Genomic DNA, 16,055 nt, shown 5'->3' on the forward strand with positions numbered 1-16,055 from the left:
ATAACATAGGAGTAGGGAGGCATGATATATCAGTAAACATATCGGAATCAGACGATATTAGCTAAAAGTACCAACATCCATATCGGCTAATGTCTAGTTTAACGCCAAAGTGCAAAACCAATGTCAAAGCTGACGTGCATACCTATATAACGTAGGTACATGACGTGCATACCTATATAACGTAGGTACATGACGTGCATACCTATATAACGTAGGTACATGACGTGCATACCTATATAACGTAGGTACATGACGTGCATACCTATATAACGTAGGTACATGACGTAATGACGCCACATAAAATTTTGCACTAAATGTGCAACACAGCATTCCTAAACTAGCCCACAATATCTGCTGTGTGGATCGAGCAGTCAACAAGACGAGCAGTCATTTGAAATAGTAAGAACATTTCAGCGAGACAACTCAAAGATGAAATCCATTAAAGCCAAGATAATGGAATTCATTGCCCTTTACAATCAACCGTTCTCTGTCATGGGTGATGTTGGCTTTCGCCGACTGGTCGAGCACCGGTACACACTACCAAGTGCGCTATTTTTCAGATGTTGCCCTATCGGAGTTGCACAGTAATAGCGTCACTGCTATTAGCTTCACGACATACATGCTATGGAATGCCGTTTGGGTCTTTGCGTGTTAAAATAAGATACAGTAGCACTGTCAAAGCTGTACAAAAAGTCTGCAAACACCAGCCACGAACGATGTGTTTTCAATACCGCGTTGGTAATAAAGCATCATTTGTTAGACTGCAACTTCTGGGGTAGCTAGCTTTAGCCTAGAACCAATACAACCAGCCTGAAAACAATGACCAGTAGAAACTGCAATCATTTTCATTATTCTTAGCAATGATTTTGGAAACCTTGTGAGTAAGTATTAGCTAGGTTGCCACTTGTTGTTCACCTATTGAAATTGAACTTAAGTTCATGAAAATAAAAAGCTAGCCAGCTACTTAACCCTTTTGCCCAAAGCTAACATTATAAGCAGCCAGCTAGCTTCATCTTGCTAGTGAGGCTCAACCGGACTATGTGTTCTGAAGCTAGCCACAATAAGGATTAGGAAGAATAGTCTCATTTGCGGTTTGCCTTCAAAATTAAAGTGTCATTGACAGTGCCGCAAATGAATACAAATAGTACATTTATGCCATACTTTTATTTTAAAGGATAAGCGCAAAGTCCACTTGTGGCTAATCCTTATTGTAGCTAGCTTCACATAGATGGGTCCAACCACCATTAATCAAATAAGAACTGTCTTATAAATGTAGGGTTGTTTTAGATGATGACACCTAGCTACAGTTAGCTAGCTTGTCGCTTTGATTGTCGCTTTGCTGTGTTTTGGGGGAAGAACATTGTTTGCATCCATGAGCTAGCTATCTTCTTTTTATGACCAGTACTGAAGGTGCACGAGACAACTTTACCAGCATCATAGCATACGTATCGATGAATCGTTGTGACACATGAAATACGAGTCACAGTGTAATCAATGTGTAATAACTATGTAAAAAGTTAATAAATGCGTTAAATTATTATGTGACGTTCAGTCATATTCAGGTCCTGGCACGTTAAATAATATATATTTTTTAGCCATGACCCAAACGGCGTTCGGTAGCCATGACGCAAACGGCGTTCGGTGTGTGTGTGTGCGTAACCTTAACTAGGGAAGTCAGATAAGAACAAATTCTTATTTATAATGCCGGCCAAACCCGGACAATGCTAGCCCAATTGTGTGCCGCCCTATGGGACTACCAATCACAGCCGGATGTGACACAGCCTGGATTCAAACCAGGGACTGTAGTGACGCCTCTTCCACTGAGATGCAGCGCCTTAGACCGCTGCGTCCGTGTGTGTGTTAACTATTTAACTGTACTGGAATGCTTAAAAGGCAGCAAAAAAATGTAATATTGGTTATATCTGGGGGTTTTTGGCAAGGAAATATCGGTATCGGCCAATAATGGTAATATCGGTGCATCACTCAATAGGAGGTTAGCATTTTTTATGGGGGTATGATATTTGTGCGTCTAACTTTCTCACTCATCATTATTCATTCAGGATTCTTCATAATCATAGCATCCACATTAGTTTAGAAACATATATTCTTTACAATAAAGTGACTACATTATTTAGCATTAATTTCTGTTGGGCACAAAATGATCTGAAACACAACCAAAACAAACAGCAAATAGGTCATTTAAAAAGTTATAGTCAATCGATCAATAATATAATTATTCTCTTGGCAAAACATTTGATCTTTGATTTACAATCTGTAGAAACTATGAGAATAGAAAAATTAAGCACAGTTGGAAAAATATATGCCAAATAGAAACTGTACGGTGTTCAGAGATAGATGGGAGGGGTTGAGGGGAGCTGAAGGGTGGGACTAAAAAATAACATAACTAATGTCAAATATACTGTGTCCGTAATGTAAAATATACTGTGTCCGTAATGTCAAATATACTGTGTCCGTAATGTCAAATATACTGTGTCCGTAATGTCAAATATACTGTGTCCGTAATGTCAAATATACTGTGTCCGTAATGTCAAATATACTGTGTCCGTAATGTCAAATATACTGTGTCTGTAATGTCAAATACTGTGTCTGTAATGTCAAATATACTGTGTCTGTAATGTCAAATATACTGTGTCTGTAATGTCAAATATACTGTGTCTGTAATGTCAAATATACGGTGTCCGTAATGTCAAATATACGGTGTCCGTAATGTCAAATATACGGTGTCCGTAATGTCAAATATACGGTGTCCGTAATGTCAAATATACGGTGTCCGTAATGTCAAATATACGGTGTCCGTAATGTCAAATATACGGTGTCTGTAATGTCAAATATACGGTGTCCGTAAAATGTATAGAAGTTCAGACTTTTGCGAAACCGCACAGTTGAAAAGGATATGGCAATTTGAAATCAAAACTGGATGGTGTTCAGAGATAAATGGGAGGGGTTGGGGGGAGCTGAAGGGTGGGACTAAAAACAAACAGGCCCAACCTCTACTATTGTAAAGTGTACTGTGTCCATAAAATGTATGTATAAGCTAGAAGTAGAAGCCTAAGTGTTGTTGTCCATAGGTTTACTCCAATTAGGGGAGGGGTGGTAGGGTTAGGGGAAAATAATAAAGGAGAATATTTATTTACTAACAAATATATATGGGGATTGGAAATGATGCAGACAATTGAATTGATGGAACCCACAATCTATCTGCAATATTAAAGCTGTGCTACCTCCTAAAAAAAACAACTGAAAAATAGCAAATGCATCCATTAAGTTTGTAGAGTCACAAGCTTGTTGTAATCATTGTGAATATGGGACCAAATACTAAACTATTGACTACTTTAATTCACGTATACAGTACCAGTTAAAGGTTTGGAGACACCTACTCATTCCAGGGTTTTTCTGTATTTTTACTATTTTCTACGTTGCAGAATAGTAGTGAAGACATAAACTATCACATAACACATATGGAATCATGTAGTAAAAATATATTTTATATTTTTCAAAGCAGCCACTCTTTGCCTTGATAACAGCTTTGCACACTCTTTGCATTCACTCAACCAGCTTCACCTGGAATGCTTTTCCAACTGTCTTGAGTAGTAGTAGTTCCCACATATGCTGAGCACTTGTTGGCTGTTTTTCCTTCACTCTGCGGTTCAACACATCACAAACCATATCAATTGGGTTGAGGTCGGGTGATTGTGGAGTCTAGGTCATCTGATGCATCACTCATCACTCTCCTTCTTAGTCAAATAGCCCTTACACAGTCTGGCGATGAGTTTTGGGTCATTGCTGTGGTAGCCATGCTAAGTGTGCCTTGAATTCTAAATAAAGACCGTGTCATCTACAAAGCACCATCACACCTGCAGACATACAGAGATCATCCATTCACCAACTCTCAAATTTAGACTAATCAGGCCAAAGGACAGATTTCCACTGGTCTAATGTCCTTTGTTTGTGTTTCTTGTCTCAAGCAAGTCTCTTTTTATTGGTGTCCTTTAGTAGGGATTTCTTTACAGCAATTCGACCATGAAGGCCTGATACTCAGTTTCCTCTGACCAGTTGATGTTGAGATGTGTCTGTTACTTGAACTCTGAAGCATTTATTTGGGCTGCAATTTTTGAGGCTGGTAACTCTAATGAACTTATCCACTGCAGCAGAGGTAACGCTTGGTCTTCCTTTCCTGTGGCGGTCCTCATGAGAGCCAGATTCATCATAGCACTTGATGGTTTTAGCGACTGCACTTGAAGAACGTTTAAAAGTTCCGGTTTGACTGACCTTCATGTCTTAAATTTACAGTCCATCATTACTTTTTTCTTTGCTTATTTGAGCTGTTCTTGCCATAATAAGGACTTGGTCTTTTACCAAATAGGGCTGTCTTCTGTACACCACCCCTACCTTGCCAGAACACAACTGATTGGTTCAAACACATTAAGAAGGAAAGAAATTCCACAAATGAACTTTTAACAAGGCACACATGTTAATTGAAATGCGTTCCAGGTGAATACCTCATGAAGCTGGTTGAGGGAAGGCCAATAATGTGCAAAGCTGTCATCAAGGCAAAGGGTGGCTACTTTGAAGAATCTCAAATATAAAATCTACTTTGATTTGTTTACTACATGATTCCATATATATTTCTCCTTCTGTCTGGGACCAGATTATGCCTATGACTTCAACCTGAGTGAGAGTGATGTGCCGCCCACCACATACCTCCCCGACAGCTTCACCTATTTGTCCTCACAGATTTGCCCAGAGAGACTGCCCTCCATGAGTGAGTACACACACACACACACATGTTTGTTTTACTATCCTTGTGGGGACCAAACGGTTGTTTCCCATTTAAAATCTGCTTTTCCATAACCTCAACCCCAAATCCCTAACCTTAAACCTAACCCTTAATTCTAACCCTATTGTAAACCTAACCCTTAATTCTAACCCTATTGTAAACCTAACCCTTAATTCTAACCCTATTGTAAACCTAACCCTTAATTCTAAACCCTATTGTAAACCTAACCCTTAATTCTAAACCCTATTGTAAACCTAACCCTTAATTCTAACCCTATTGTAAACCTAACCCTTAATTCTAAACCCTATTGTAAACCTAACCCTTAATTCTAACCCTATTGTAAACCTAACCCTTAATTCTAAACCCTATTGTAAACCTAAGCCTACAATATCTTTTCCTTGTGGGGACCGGCAAAATGTCCCCACTTGTTTCCTTGTTTTACTATCCTTGTGAGGACTTCTGTTCCCCACAAGGATAGTAAAACCATAAACACACACTCTAGAATATTGGCCTTAAACCATTAGCTAGTCACATGGTACACATGTTTGATTTATTTCAAGCACTACTTTCAAAGAGTTCACTTCACAATGAGATTGGTATTTTATACCTATAGAGTTCTATTCTGGGCTTTGTGCTCCCCTAGCTAGTTAAGTGAAAAACTGTTACCTCAGTTCTTGAATGTCAGTTTATTTAGTCTTACGAGTGTATATATGGTTGCGTGCTGTCCTGTTCATTCAGTGTTGACCTCTCTCTCTCTCTCTCTTACTCACTCACTCACTCACTCAGAGGGGAGGCTGGAGGTGAATATGAGTGAGATGGCTCTGGAGGATGTGGAGAGGGTTCTGTTGAATGCTGAGCCTAGCATGACCCTGGGGGGCTACTGGAAGCCCAGGGACTGTGTCCCGCGTTGGAAGGTGAGTTCATCACACGCACTGTCATACTGCACATGCATGTAGCCTGTATAGGACTCTGATGGAGGCACTGTACAGTCTGGATCAACACATCAGCCCTGGATAATGTATTTATTAGTCTTTTTCAAATTGAACTGGAAATATATATTGCACTTCAAGAGTGTGCAGCCAGGACTACATTCTTCCCATGTCTAAATTCTTCTCAAGGAAATGAAGGCACACAAACACATTCGCAAAACAGAGCAGCCAAACAGTGACACTAAATTCCAGCTAGATGTGTGTGAACCAGACACTGTTTCTGCAGGAAGACAGCTGATTGACAGAGGGGGTTTGATGGTTGACATCTCCATTTCCCTACTCAGGCTCAAAGGAAACCTAAAGACATGTTCTGGAACTTTGGCAATTATTATTATTATTATTTTTTTTAAATGTACCTCCTGCTTTGGATGTGTCAATGTGTCGTTCATACATGCATCATCTCTGAGAATAACTACGGTCTTACCTCACTTAGCCACGTAACCCTAGTTTGAAAGTGACCATTTTTCTGGAACTTGTGCTGAACCATTTTCCATACAAGTTCCCCCACGTAGGCTAGCCCTCTAGCAATTCGAGTTCTAGCCAATGAGCTTTCAGCCCCTTGCCATTTGAGTGACAGCTAACCATATGCACACACAGCAGAGCGAGAAAGAGAGCAATGACGTGGTGCACATCTCTGCACAAGTACGCAATTTACTGGGATCAGTTTTGGCTTGTGAGCACTTCTTTCAGAACTACTGGCTATACAAAAGTACTGGAGAATCTCTTTAAAGCTGCTGCTGTTACTAAGATGACTCTTCTAAAAACCAAAACCAGGGAAAGCATTTAGTTGGCCCTCTCCAGAGTGACCTTCAATCCACCTATCCCTGTGCTATGATCAGTAGATGCAATATCTGATTGTGTGAAATTTATATTTTTGAAAGGCCGGTTGAAATACTTAAATGCCTTCTTCCTTACTTCTGTAGTGGTTGTGCCTTATCTGATGTGTAATAATGTTGTTCCCCTCCCTATCCCTAGGTGGCGATACTGGTCCCATTCCGAAACCGCCATGAGCACCTGCCTATCTTACTCAGACACCTGATACCAGCACTACAAAGACAGAGGCTACAGTTCGCCTTCTATGTTGTAGAGCAGGTAAACACGCATGCACACACTGCTTGGGTATGTGTGGCTCACTGGATAACCACAGAACTGCTTGGGTATGTGTGGCTCACTGGATAACCACAGAACTGCTTGGGTATGTGTGGCTCACTGGATAACCACAGAACTGCTTGGGTATGTGTGGCTCACTGGATAACCTCTTTCTGTCCTCCCTCCCTCGGACAACTCCTCCCTCTCCTCCTAGGTTGGTAGTGAGCCCTTCAATAGGGCCATGTTGTTTAACGTGGGCTTCCGGGAGGCTATGCGGGACCTGGACTGGGACTGTATGGTGTTCCACGATGTAGACCACATGCTGGAGAACGACAGGAACTACTACGGCTGTGGAGACATGCCTCGCCACTTCGCTGTCAAACTCAACAAGTACTCCTACATGTGAGTCTCTCACAAACTTTCAGACACTTGTGTGTGTATTGTCACGTGCTAACACACACATACACAATTTTTCCATTAGTTGGAGTCCAGGTTTCTCCTAACCATTTCTTAGATGTGTGTAATGCTAACTCTGTGTGTGTGTCCTCTAGGCTTCCGTACAATGAGTTCTTTGGTGGCGTCAGTGGTCTAACAGTGGAACAGTTCACCAAGATCAATGGCTTTCCCAATGCATTCTGGGGCTGGGGAGGAGAAGACGACGACCTTTGGAACAGGTGAGGAGAACGCCCTCCATACCCACCCGCTTCACTCCTCCCTTTTATTACTTCCTGTACTCATACAGAACATAAACAACACACACCGTGTCCCCTGTCACAGGTTTACAGTGCGAGGCTGTCGATAGTGTTGACATTGTTTAATCCTATCCTGAACTTTAACCAATTGCAATTCAAAGTCTTTTTTTTTTTTTTACCCCTTTTTCTCCCCAATTTCTTGGTGTCCAATTGTTAGTAATTACTATCTTGTCTCATCGCTACAACTCCCGTACGGGCTCTGGAGAGACGAAGGTCAAAAACCATGCGTCTCCGAAACCCAACCAAGCCAAGCCGCACTGCTTCTTAACACAGCGCGCATCCAACCCGGAAGCCAGCCACACCAATGTGTCGGAGGAAACACCGTGCACCTGGCGACCTTGGTTAGCATGCACTGCGCCCGGCCCGCCACAGGAGTCGCTGGTGCGCGATGAGAGAAGGATATCCCTACCGGCCAAACCCTCCCTAACCCGGACAACGCTAGGCCAATTGTGCGTCGCCCCACGGACGTTTTTGAGAAAGATACAATGTCAAATCAAATTTTATTTGTCACATACACATGGTTAGCAGATGTTAATGCGAGTGTAGTGAAATGCTTGTGCTTCTAGTTCCGACAATGCAGTAATAACCAACGAGTAATCTAACCTAACAATTTCACAACTACCTTATACACACAAATGTAAAGGAATGACTAAGAATATGTACATAAAAAAATATATGAATGAGTGATGGCCGAACGGCATAGGCAAGATGCAGTGGATGGTATAGAGTACAGTATATACATATGAGATGAGTAATGTAGGGTATGTAAACATTATATGAAGTGGCATTGTTTAAAGTGGCTAGTGATACATTTATTACATCAATTTTTCCATTATTAAAGTGGCTGTAGTTGAGTCAGTATGTTGGCAGCAGCCACTCAATGTTAGTGGTGGCTGTTTAACAGTCTGATGGCCTTGAGATAGAAGCTGTTTTTCAGTCTCTCTGTCCCTATTTTGATGCACCTGTACTGACCTCGCCTTCTGGATGATAGCGGGGTGAACAGGCAGTGGCTCGGGTGGTTGTTGTCCTTGATGATCTTTATGGCCTTCCTGTGACATCGGGTGGTGTAGGTGTCCTGGAGGGCAGGTAGTTTGCCCCCGGTGATGCTTTGTGCAGACCTCACTACCCTCTGGAGAGCCTTACGGTTATGGGCGGAGCAGTTGCCGTACCAGGCGGTGATACAGCCCGACAGGATGCTCTCGATTGTGCATCTGTAAAAGTTTTATTTTTTGGGGACAAGCCAAATTTCTTCAGCCTCCTGAGGTTGAAGAGGCGCTGCTGCGCCTTCTTCACCACGCTGTCTGTTGTTACCTACCCTCACCACCTGGGGGCGGCCCGTCAGAAAGTCCAGGACCCAGTTGCACAGGGCGGGGTCGAGACCCAGGTTCTCCGGCTTGATAACTAGTTTGGAGGGTACTATGGTGTTAAATGCTGAGCTGTAGTCGAGGAACAGCATTCTCACATGTTATTGAGTAAATGTATTTCTTGGTTTCTTTTCATTTTAATAAGAGAACCTTCAATTCATTGCATTTTTATTTGTTGATGTAAAAATCGAAATTGACAGATTTATTTTTAAGGTTGTGCATTAGATTTGAGGTGGGTTGGGGTCGCAAGAAATTCTTGGGTGAAAAAGTGGGTCCCCAGAGAAAGTTTGAATACCACTGCCTTAACCTTTACATTAACCATTCAGAATGAGTGCCTAAACTTAATGTTTAACCCTTTCCAAAACATTAAACTAAATTTGACATTTAGGACAACTTAGAAATTTGTTGTGTAGTGAGACTGTGAGAACTAGTTGGACACACAGCAGGCATTCTTCCTCCATTTGTCTTTGCCATACAGCATTGTTATCCCCCCACACACACACACACGACTCAGAGTCCACTCCCACTGAAGCAGATGTGTCTAGCTTTACACAAACACAAGCTTTACACAATCACTGACAACAGTATGTACTGTACAGTTTGTGCTGTGTCTTTGAATTGTTTATACCATGCCGTTGTGAGTGTGTGACTCTGTAGTGTTACTGTGTGTCTGACAGGGTGCAGTATGCTAACTACACGGTCAGTCGGCCGCAGGGAGAGTTGGGCCGTTACATGTCAATCCCACACCACCACCGTGGCGAGGTGCAGTTCCTGGGAAGGTTAGTCTCTCTCACACACACGCGCACACACACACGCCACACACACACGCTACTCTCTAGTACATTAACACACATCCCCGGTGATACTTGGGGATTTGGATAAAGAGGGTGTTTGTGAGAGGATTGCAGCCCCGGCCCATGTGAGCCAGTCACATGAAGAGTCCGAGTTAGTGGCTTTCAGGGATTTCTCCACTCCTCCAAAGATTTTGCATGTGACTTGCTTGGGAGCTACATTCCAAGCATATCCTCTCTACTCTCATTCCTAAATACTTAACATCTTTTACAAGTCAGCAGTTGGTCGAACACGTCAAATTGAGCCGACGTAAACCTGGGGTATTTCCCAATAGTCTACCATGACTTCCTTCTGGTCTCTTCTACTTCATCTTCTCTGGGACCCAAACTGACCTTGGAACAGCGTCTAGGCTCGAGGCCGGCAGACTTCATTCTCCTCTGTCTGATCCCTGTCTTTCTTCTTTCCTCCCAGGTACACTCTTCTAAGGCGCTCTAAGGAGAGACAGAGTCTGGATGGGCTCAACAACCTGCGGTACTCCCCCCTATTGTCCCGGAGGCCTCTCTACACCAACATATCAGTCAGCCTGAGCAGGAAGCTAGCCCCTATAGCAGACTATAACTGACCAGGAAGCAGCGGGCCACACAGCCCTCCGGGGAAACGAAGTCATTATGGACGTTAGCCATATCTCACCAGTCACAGCACTCCTTAGGACTTTTTAGTTCATTTACTTTGATTCAGTTTTTTAAGCAAAAAAGACATGCAGAACGGTGTTGATTGATCAATCCTTGTGACATGTAAGGAGAAAGCCGCACTCGTTTTGTGCTGTGGTCCATCAATCGCTTCTATCATCCGGGCTTCTCCACTCTTCTGTCTCCACCTGCCCTCCACACCATTTTGGGCCTTTAGCATTCATTCTTTCATTAATTTGTTCAGTAAGTCATTAATTCACTCATGGAGACAATGGCAACTGTAACCATAAGGGAAACAGGAACACATTCCCTCTATAGGGCTGTGGTGTGGAGGGGACAGTAGTGTAGTTTGTGTATGTGGCTGAAGGAGTTAGGTTGTACACACAAATCTGCTGACACAGTCCCTAGGCTTTGATTTTATTTTGACCTTGAATATTTGACCTGAATATTTTTCATTGACTTATTAAACCTGTGAAAAACAGACACACACAGAGTAGGTCCTCACAGCTGGCTCTGTGTAGGACATGGAGGGAGAGAGAGACGCTGTGGACAAAGGTATAACATTAGCTTGAGACTGACTTGTGTGCAGAGTGGCTGACTGGTCACAGTAGACACACCTTTAGCTAAATAAACATACTAGTCTAGCAAATTGAAAATCTTTGACAGTACAGTGTGAGTGAGAGCGGGATAGCTATGTATGTGTTAGAGAGAGAGGGATAGCTATGTATGTATGTGTGAGTGAGAGAGGGATAGCTATGTATGTGTGAGTGAGAGAGGGATAGCTATGTATGTGTGAGTGAGAGAGGGATAGCTATGTATGTGTGAGAGAGAGAGAGGGATAGCTATGTATGTGTGTGAGAGAGAGAGGGATAGCTATGTATGTGTGAGAGAGAGAGGGGGATAGCTATGTATGTGTGAGAGAGAGAGGGGGATAGCTATGCATGTGTGAGAGAGAGAGAGCGGGATAGCTATGCATGTGTGAGAGAGAGAGAGCGGGATAGCTATGTATGTGTGTGAGAGAGAGAGAGAGGGATAGCTATGTATGTGTGAGAGAGAGAGAGGGATAGCTATGTATGTGTGTGAGAGAGAGAGGGATAGCTATGTATGTGTGAGAGAGAGAGGGGGATAGCTATGCATGTGTGAGAGAGAGAGAGCGGGATAGCTATGTATGTGTGAGAGAGAGAGGGATAGCTATGTATGTGTGTGAGAGAGAGAGAGCGGGATAGCTATGCATGTGTGAGAGAGAGGGGGATAGCTATGCATGTGTGAGAGAGAGAAGGATAGCTATGTATGTGTGTGTGTGAGAGAGAGAGGGATAGCTATGTATGTGAGAGAGAGAGAGGGATAGCTATGTATGTGTGAGAGAGAGAGGGATAGCTATGTATGTGTGTGAGAGAGAGAGGGATAGCTATGTATGTGTGAGAGAGAGAGAGAGCGGGATAGCTATGCATGTGTGAGAGAGAGGGGGATAGCTATGCATGTGTGAGAGAGAGAAGGATAGCTATGTATGTGTGTGTGTGTGAGAGAGAGAGGGATAGCTATGTATGTGAGAGAGAGAGAGGGATAGCTATGTATGTGTGAGAGAGAGGGATGGCTATGTATGTGTGAGAGAGAGAGGGATGGCTATGTATGTGTGAGAGAGAGAGGGATGGCTATGTATGTGTGAGAGAGGGATGGCTATGTATGTGTGAGAGAGGGATGGCTATGTATGTGTGAGAGAGGGATGGCTATGTATGTGTGAGAGAGAGGGATAGCTATGTATGTGAGAGAGAGAGGGATAGCTATGTATGTGTGAGAGAGAGAGAGATGGCTATGTATGTGTGAGAGAGAGAGGGATAGCTATGTATATGTGAGAGAGAGATAGCTATGCACATGGGCTTGTCAGCATCCTGTTTTCACTGCTTTGAGGGATTTCTGATGTCAGACACATGTTTAGTGAGTCTCCTAAACTGAAATGTTCACTGTTCACATCATGTCATGCAGTTTAAGCCTGTCTCCCAATTCACACTCTTTTTCCCTATAGGCCTGTGTGTTCCACAATCATGTGTAACACTGTATAGGAATAGGATGATGTTTGAGAGGCAGTCTAAAACTAGAGACCCTGTTCTATCCCCTTTACCCTAAACAGAAATGTTTATTCATCTATAGGGTCATTTGCGATGGAGCCTGCAGAGGCACTTTCACTAGTGTCTTTTTAAAGAGACACTGCACTGTGTTTGCAGCTGTTTGCAGCTGCTTTGTGTAATGTCATTCTGACGTTGGTTAGACACCGTGGCAACGCGTTCCAGTCCCCCCCCCATCCTGCTGGACTATGATGACGGTGCCCTTAGGCACTGCTCAAAGGTCAGAAAGTAACTGCAGACACAGATGAAGTCATTAGCAGTGGTTAATCTTTAGCCAGTGTGTGGTCTGTGTGTGGGAAAAGTCTGAATACTGGCGTTTGTGTTTGGGTGGTATGCTACGTGAGACCTCACAAACTAAGATACATTCACCACTCCAAATATCTCCAGCAATTCCAGCCCTTCGTCTTCTCGTCTGTGCAGATATGTGTATTTTTGTATTTGTAGTTTTTAAGGATCCCCATTAGCTGCTGCTATGGCAACTCTTCCTGGGGTCCAAACAAATGAAGGCAAAAATAAAACGGTACATCATACAACATTATTACAGTAGAACATTTATAATCCCATCATACGTATGTGTGTGTGTAGAGTGCATGTGCTAGCGTGTGTGTGTGTGTGTGTGGCAGTGTTTGAGTGAATTGGTTTTGTCACAGTACTGAAGTAACATCAAATGTGGTCCTACTGTTGTCTCTGTTCAAAGGCCTATATTCCAACACACCGGCCCCTCCATGTCTTGGTGTCTCCATAGCTTTAATATACTGACAGTTCATTTCACACACATCGCCTTGTCAAATCATTGACTTTCTTCAGATGTATCATTTGGGAAAAAAGTTTTTTGTGTTCCCATGATATGACGGAGGCGGGACCTCCTTTTATTTATTTAATCTTTTAAAGATGACTTCCTGTGATTGATTGATTGATTTTGTTGTGGTGATGATGATTCAGTAAACTTGCTGTGAGACAGGCTGTGTTAGAAGCACTGAAACTTGTGGTTGTGAGATTGAAAGTTCAACCTGTGTGGAAAGATGTTCCAAATTAACCCCTGCCCCTAAACTCTATGCACTTAGATCTGAAACAATTAGCAAAATGGTAACGGCTCCACCTTTTTTAAATGCTAGTTGGAATGTCTGCCATATTGCTTATACCTGTCCAATCCACTTGGATCTACACACATGCATAGAGATTAGGATATAGAGGTTAATTTTGGATTTGATATGTTCGTTAAATCAGCTGAACCGGCAATGTAGACGTAGGCCATTTTGTGTGACAACCACAGGAAGAGGAAGACGCCTAATTATAAAGTCACTTCCTCCTGCTAAGCACCTTCTGTTTCTTCATCGATAATCAATGGTGCTGATCTGCTTGCCCTTCGATTGGGGGAGCCACTCACTACGTGCTGCCTGGGAACCAATCCTGTGTGTAGATAGCTACAGGAAGTACCCCTCTTATTGGTTCATCCTTCCTCTTTTTAATGTCACCCAACTAGAAGCATGTGTTTACTTACCTACTGTGGCCAATCACGTTGGAGGTGCTTAGTGGAGAGTTGTTGACATTAGCTGCTAGTTTCTCTAAAGTCTTCCTCTTTGAGTGTGTTTGATTGAAATGGTGAAGCCTGTCAATGCCAGGGGCCCAGGTGTCATTTACAAGAGGTTGTTGTTTTTTGTTTGTAAATATTTCGGTTTTGTTTGTTTTCAAGCTCTGCTCTGCTCAGAGAGCCTGAGTTTGTAGGCTGGAGTGTTCTGATTCGAGCCCTAAGGTTTCCACTACTGCTGAAGGAGGAGAGGAATAAAATCCAGTAGTAGTGCTAACCTGAGGCCTGGGTGTGAATCACCCTGCTGTCTGTCACTTCTAGGTTAACCCCAGACTTTCAAGGTAAGTCCCAGTCCAGACCCGAGGCCTGCAGCCTCTGGTTCTGTTCCTTTGCCTTGAACCAGTGAGTGACCTAGACCTGGGAAACCAAGTAAACATGTACTGTAGTATACTGTCTTGTCAGTGACATTGGTTGGTCTTTACAGTGCTGCAGCTCTCGAGGATTAGGACTGGGGACACCTTGGTTTAGGCATGGTCTTACGTCAGATAGCCCAACGATCTCCTTAACGGCGTGTCCCGTTAGAATAACGCCATCTGCCGGAAGACAATGGGGTTTAGATTGTTGTTCTAACTGATCCTGTGTCAGTGTGGTAAGCCCAGAGCTCAGCCAGGGTGTGTTGCAACGCCCCGGTCTTGTCAGGCTCCTCTCTGACCGAGCAGAGCCATGATCTGATCCATTCTGTGCCAGTCCAAATGAAGGGCTCAGTGCTGCTCCGCCCTGGTATGACTAGCCACTGTTATTATTCTGTCTAGATGTACATGTAGCAGACTGGATAATCATGGAGGCTAGTCGTCTCAGAGATGAGCACTGACGCCCTGACAGACTGGCAAGCCTTAATAAAAACCTCTTTAATTTATTTCACTGTTTTCACACGCTTACATTTTTTTTATGAGCAAATCTATTTAAATTGAAGGAAAAGGTGCATATAAGATAAATGTCCACTCTGTAAATATTATTATGTCTAGTGTTATTGAAAAGAGAAATTAAAAGTCTTAAATCCCTACAAATGCTTAACGAACAAGGGGTTCCGCTGAGTTCCTTCTGGTGCCATGGACCTACTTACCCTCATCAAGCGCTACATAATCACTTTCACGTTATTGGTTCCAAACTCATTGTAGATAAGGAATAATGTAAGGGTTAGTCCATCAGCATTCTGGTATAGTTCCCATTGTCATGAAGTAGATGATGTGGATCATCTCAGTAGTCTAAAGTGGTAAGGTGTAGGTGTAGCTTATAGGCAGTGCTTGACTTGGGGAGAAGCTCACCAGAGCTGAGTACTGGCACCTCAAATGTTCTCCTGCTTGAGCTCCTGTTCCTCTTCTAGAATATCAGCTCAAAAGTATTGTGGAGCTCCTGCACCTAAATATAAACTGTACCGGCACCCAAAATGAGTACTCAATCTATTTCAGTCCAAGTCAAGTACTGCTTATAGGGTATAGGGAGAACTACATCAGCCAGAAACACCATTATGTTTATAGTAATGGGACAAGGAAGAGAAACCATGTTCCAACTGCTACCAACTCCAGATTATACACCCCCAAAATGTGTTTTGTATAAAGGCAAATTAAAAGATGAATAAATACATGACTATATTACTAATATATCTTTCTCTGATTGTAAGGACTTTATTTCTCCTTGAATTGAAGCCATTTGAAGCCACTTGTAAAACTCGATGTCAGCCTTATGTCTGTCTGTCTGCATTATCTTTTGTATGATTTTTTTTTTACCATCGTTATTGTCAAAGTACACCAATAAAATTAACTTTAAACGATGTCCATGTGCTCTGAAATTATTATAATTAATGGAGCCATGTTGGCTCAGAAAAGGGCTAGAAATGGGAGGAGTAAGGAGAAGAGGGAGTGGTCAGAGCT

General features: G+C 42.8%; 1 protein-coding gene across 1 annotated transcript in view; it reads left to right on the plus strand.

Annotated features, from left to right (window-relative positions):
- Window positions 1–15,955, plus strand: part of b4galt5 (UDP-Gal:betaGlcNAc beta 1,4- galactosyltransferase, polypeptide 5) — a 67,843-nt gene extending 51,888 nt beyond the window's left edge. The window contains exons 3-9 of the mRNA XM_029621485.2: window positions 4,670–4,783; window positions 5,585–5,712; window positions 6,763–6,879; window positions 7,091–7,278; window positions 7,428–7,550; window positions 9,670–9,771; window positions 10,256–15,955. Coding sequence (XP_029477345.1) covers window positions 4,670–4,783; window positions 5,585–5,712; window positions 6,763–6,879; window positions 7,091–7,278; window positions 7,428–7,550; window positions 9,670–9,771; window positions 10,256–10,406 — 923 coding nt within the window. The 3' untranslated portion in view covers window positions 10,407–15,955. The remainder of the gene's footprint in view (window positions 1–4,669; window positions 4,784–5,584; window positions 5,713–6,762; window positions 6,880–7,090; window positions 7,279–7,427; window positions 7,551–9,669; window positions 9,772–10,255) is intronic.
- Window positions 15,956–16,055: the final 100 nt, after the last annotated feature.

Source organism: Oncorhynchus nerka, linkage group LG20, assembly GCF_034236695.1.
Source record: "Oncorhynchus nerka isolate Pitt River linkage group LG20, Oner_Uvic_2.0, whole genome shotgun sequence".
NCBI classification, from domain to species: domain Eukaryota; kingdom Metazoa; phylum Chordata; class Actinopteri; order Salmoniformes; family Salmonidae; genus Oncorhynchus; species Oncorhynchus nerka.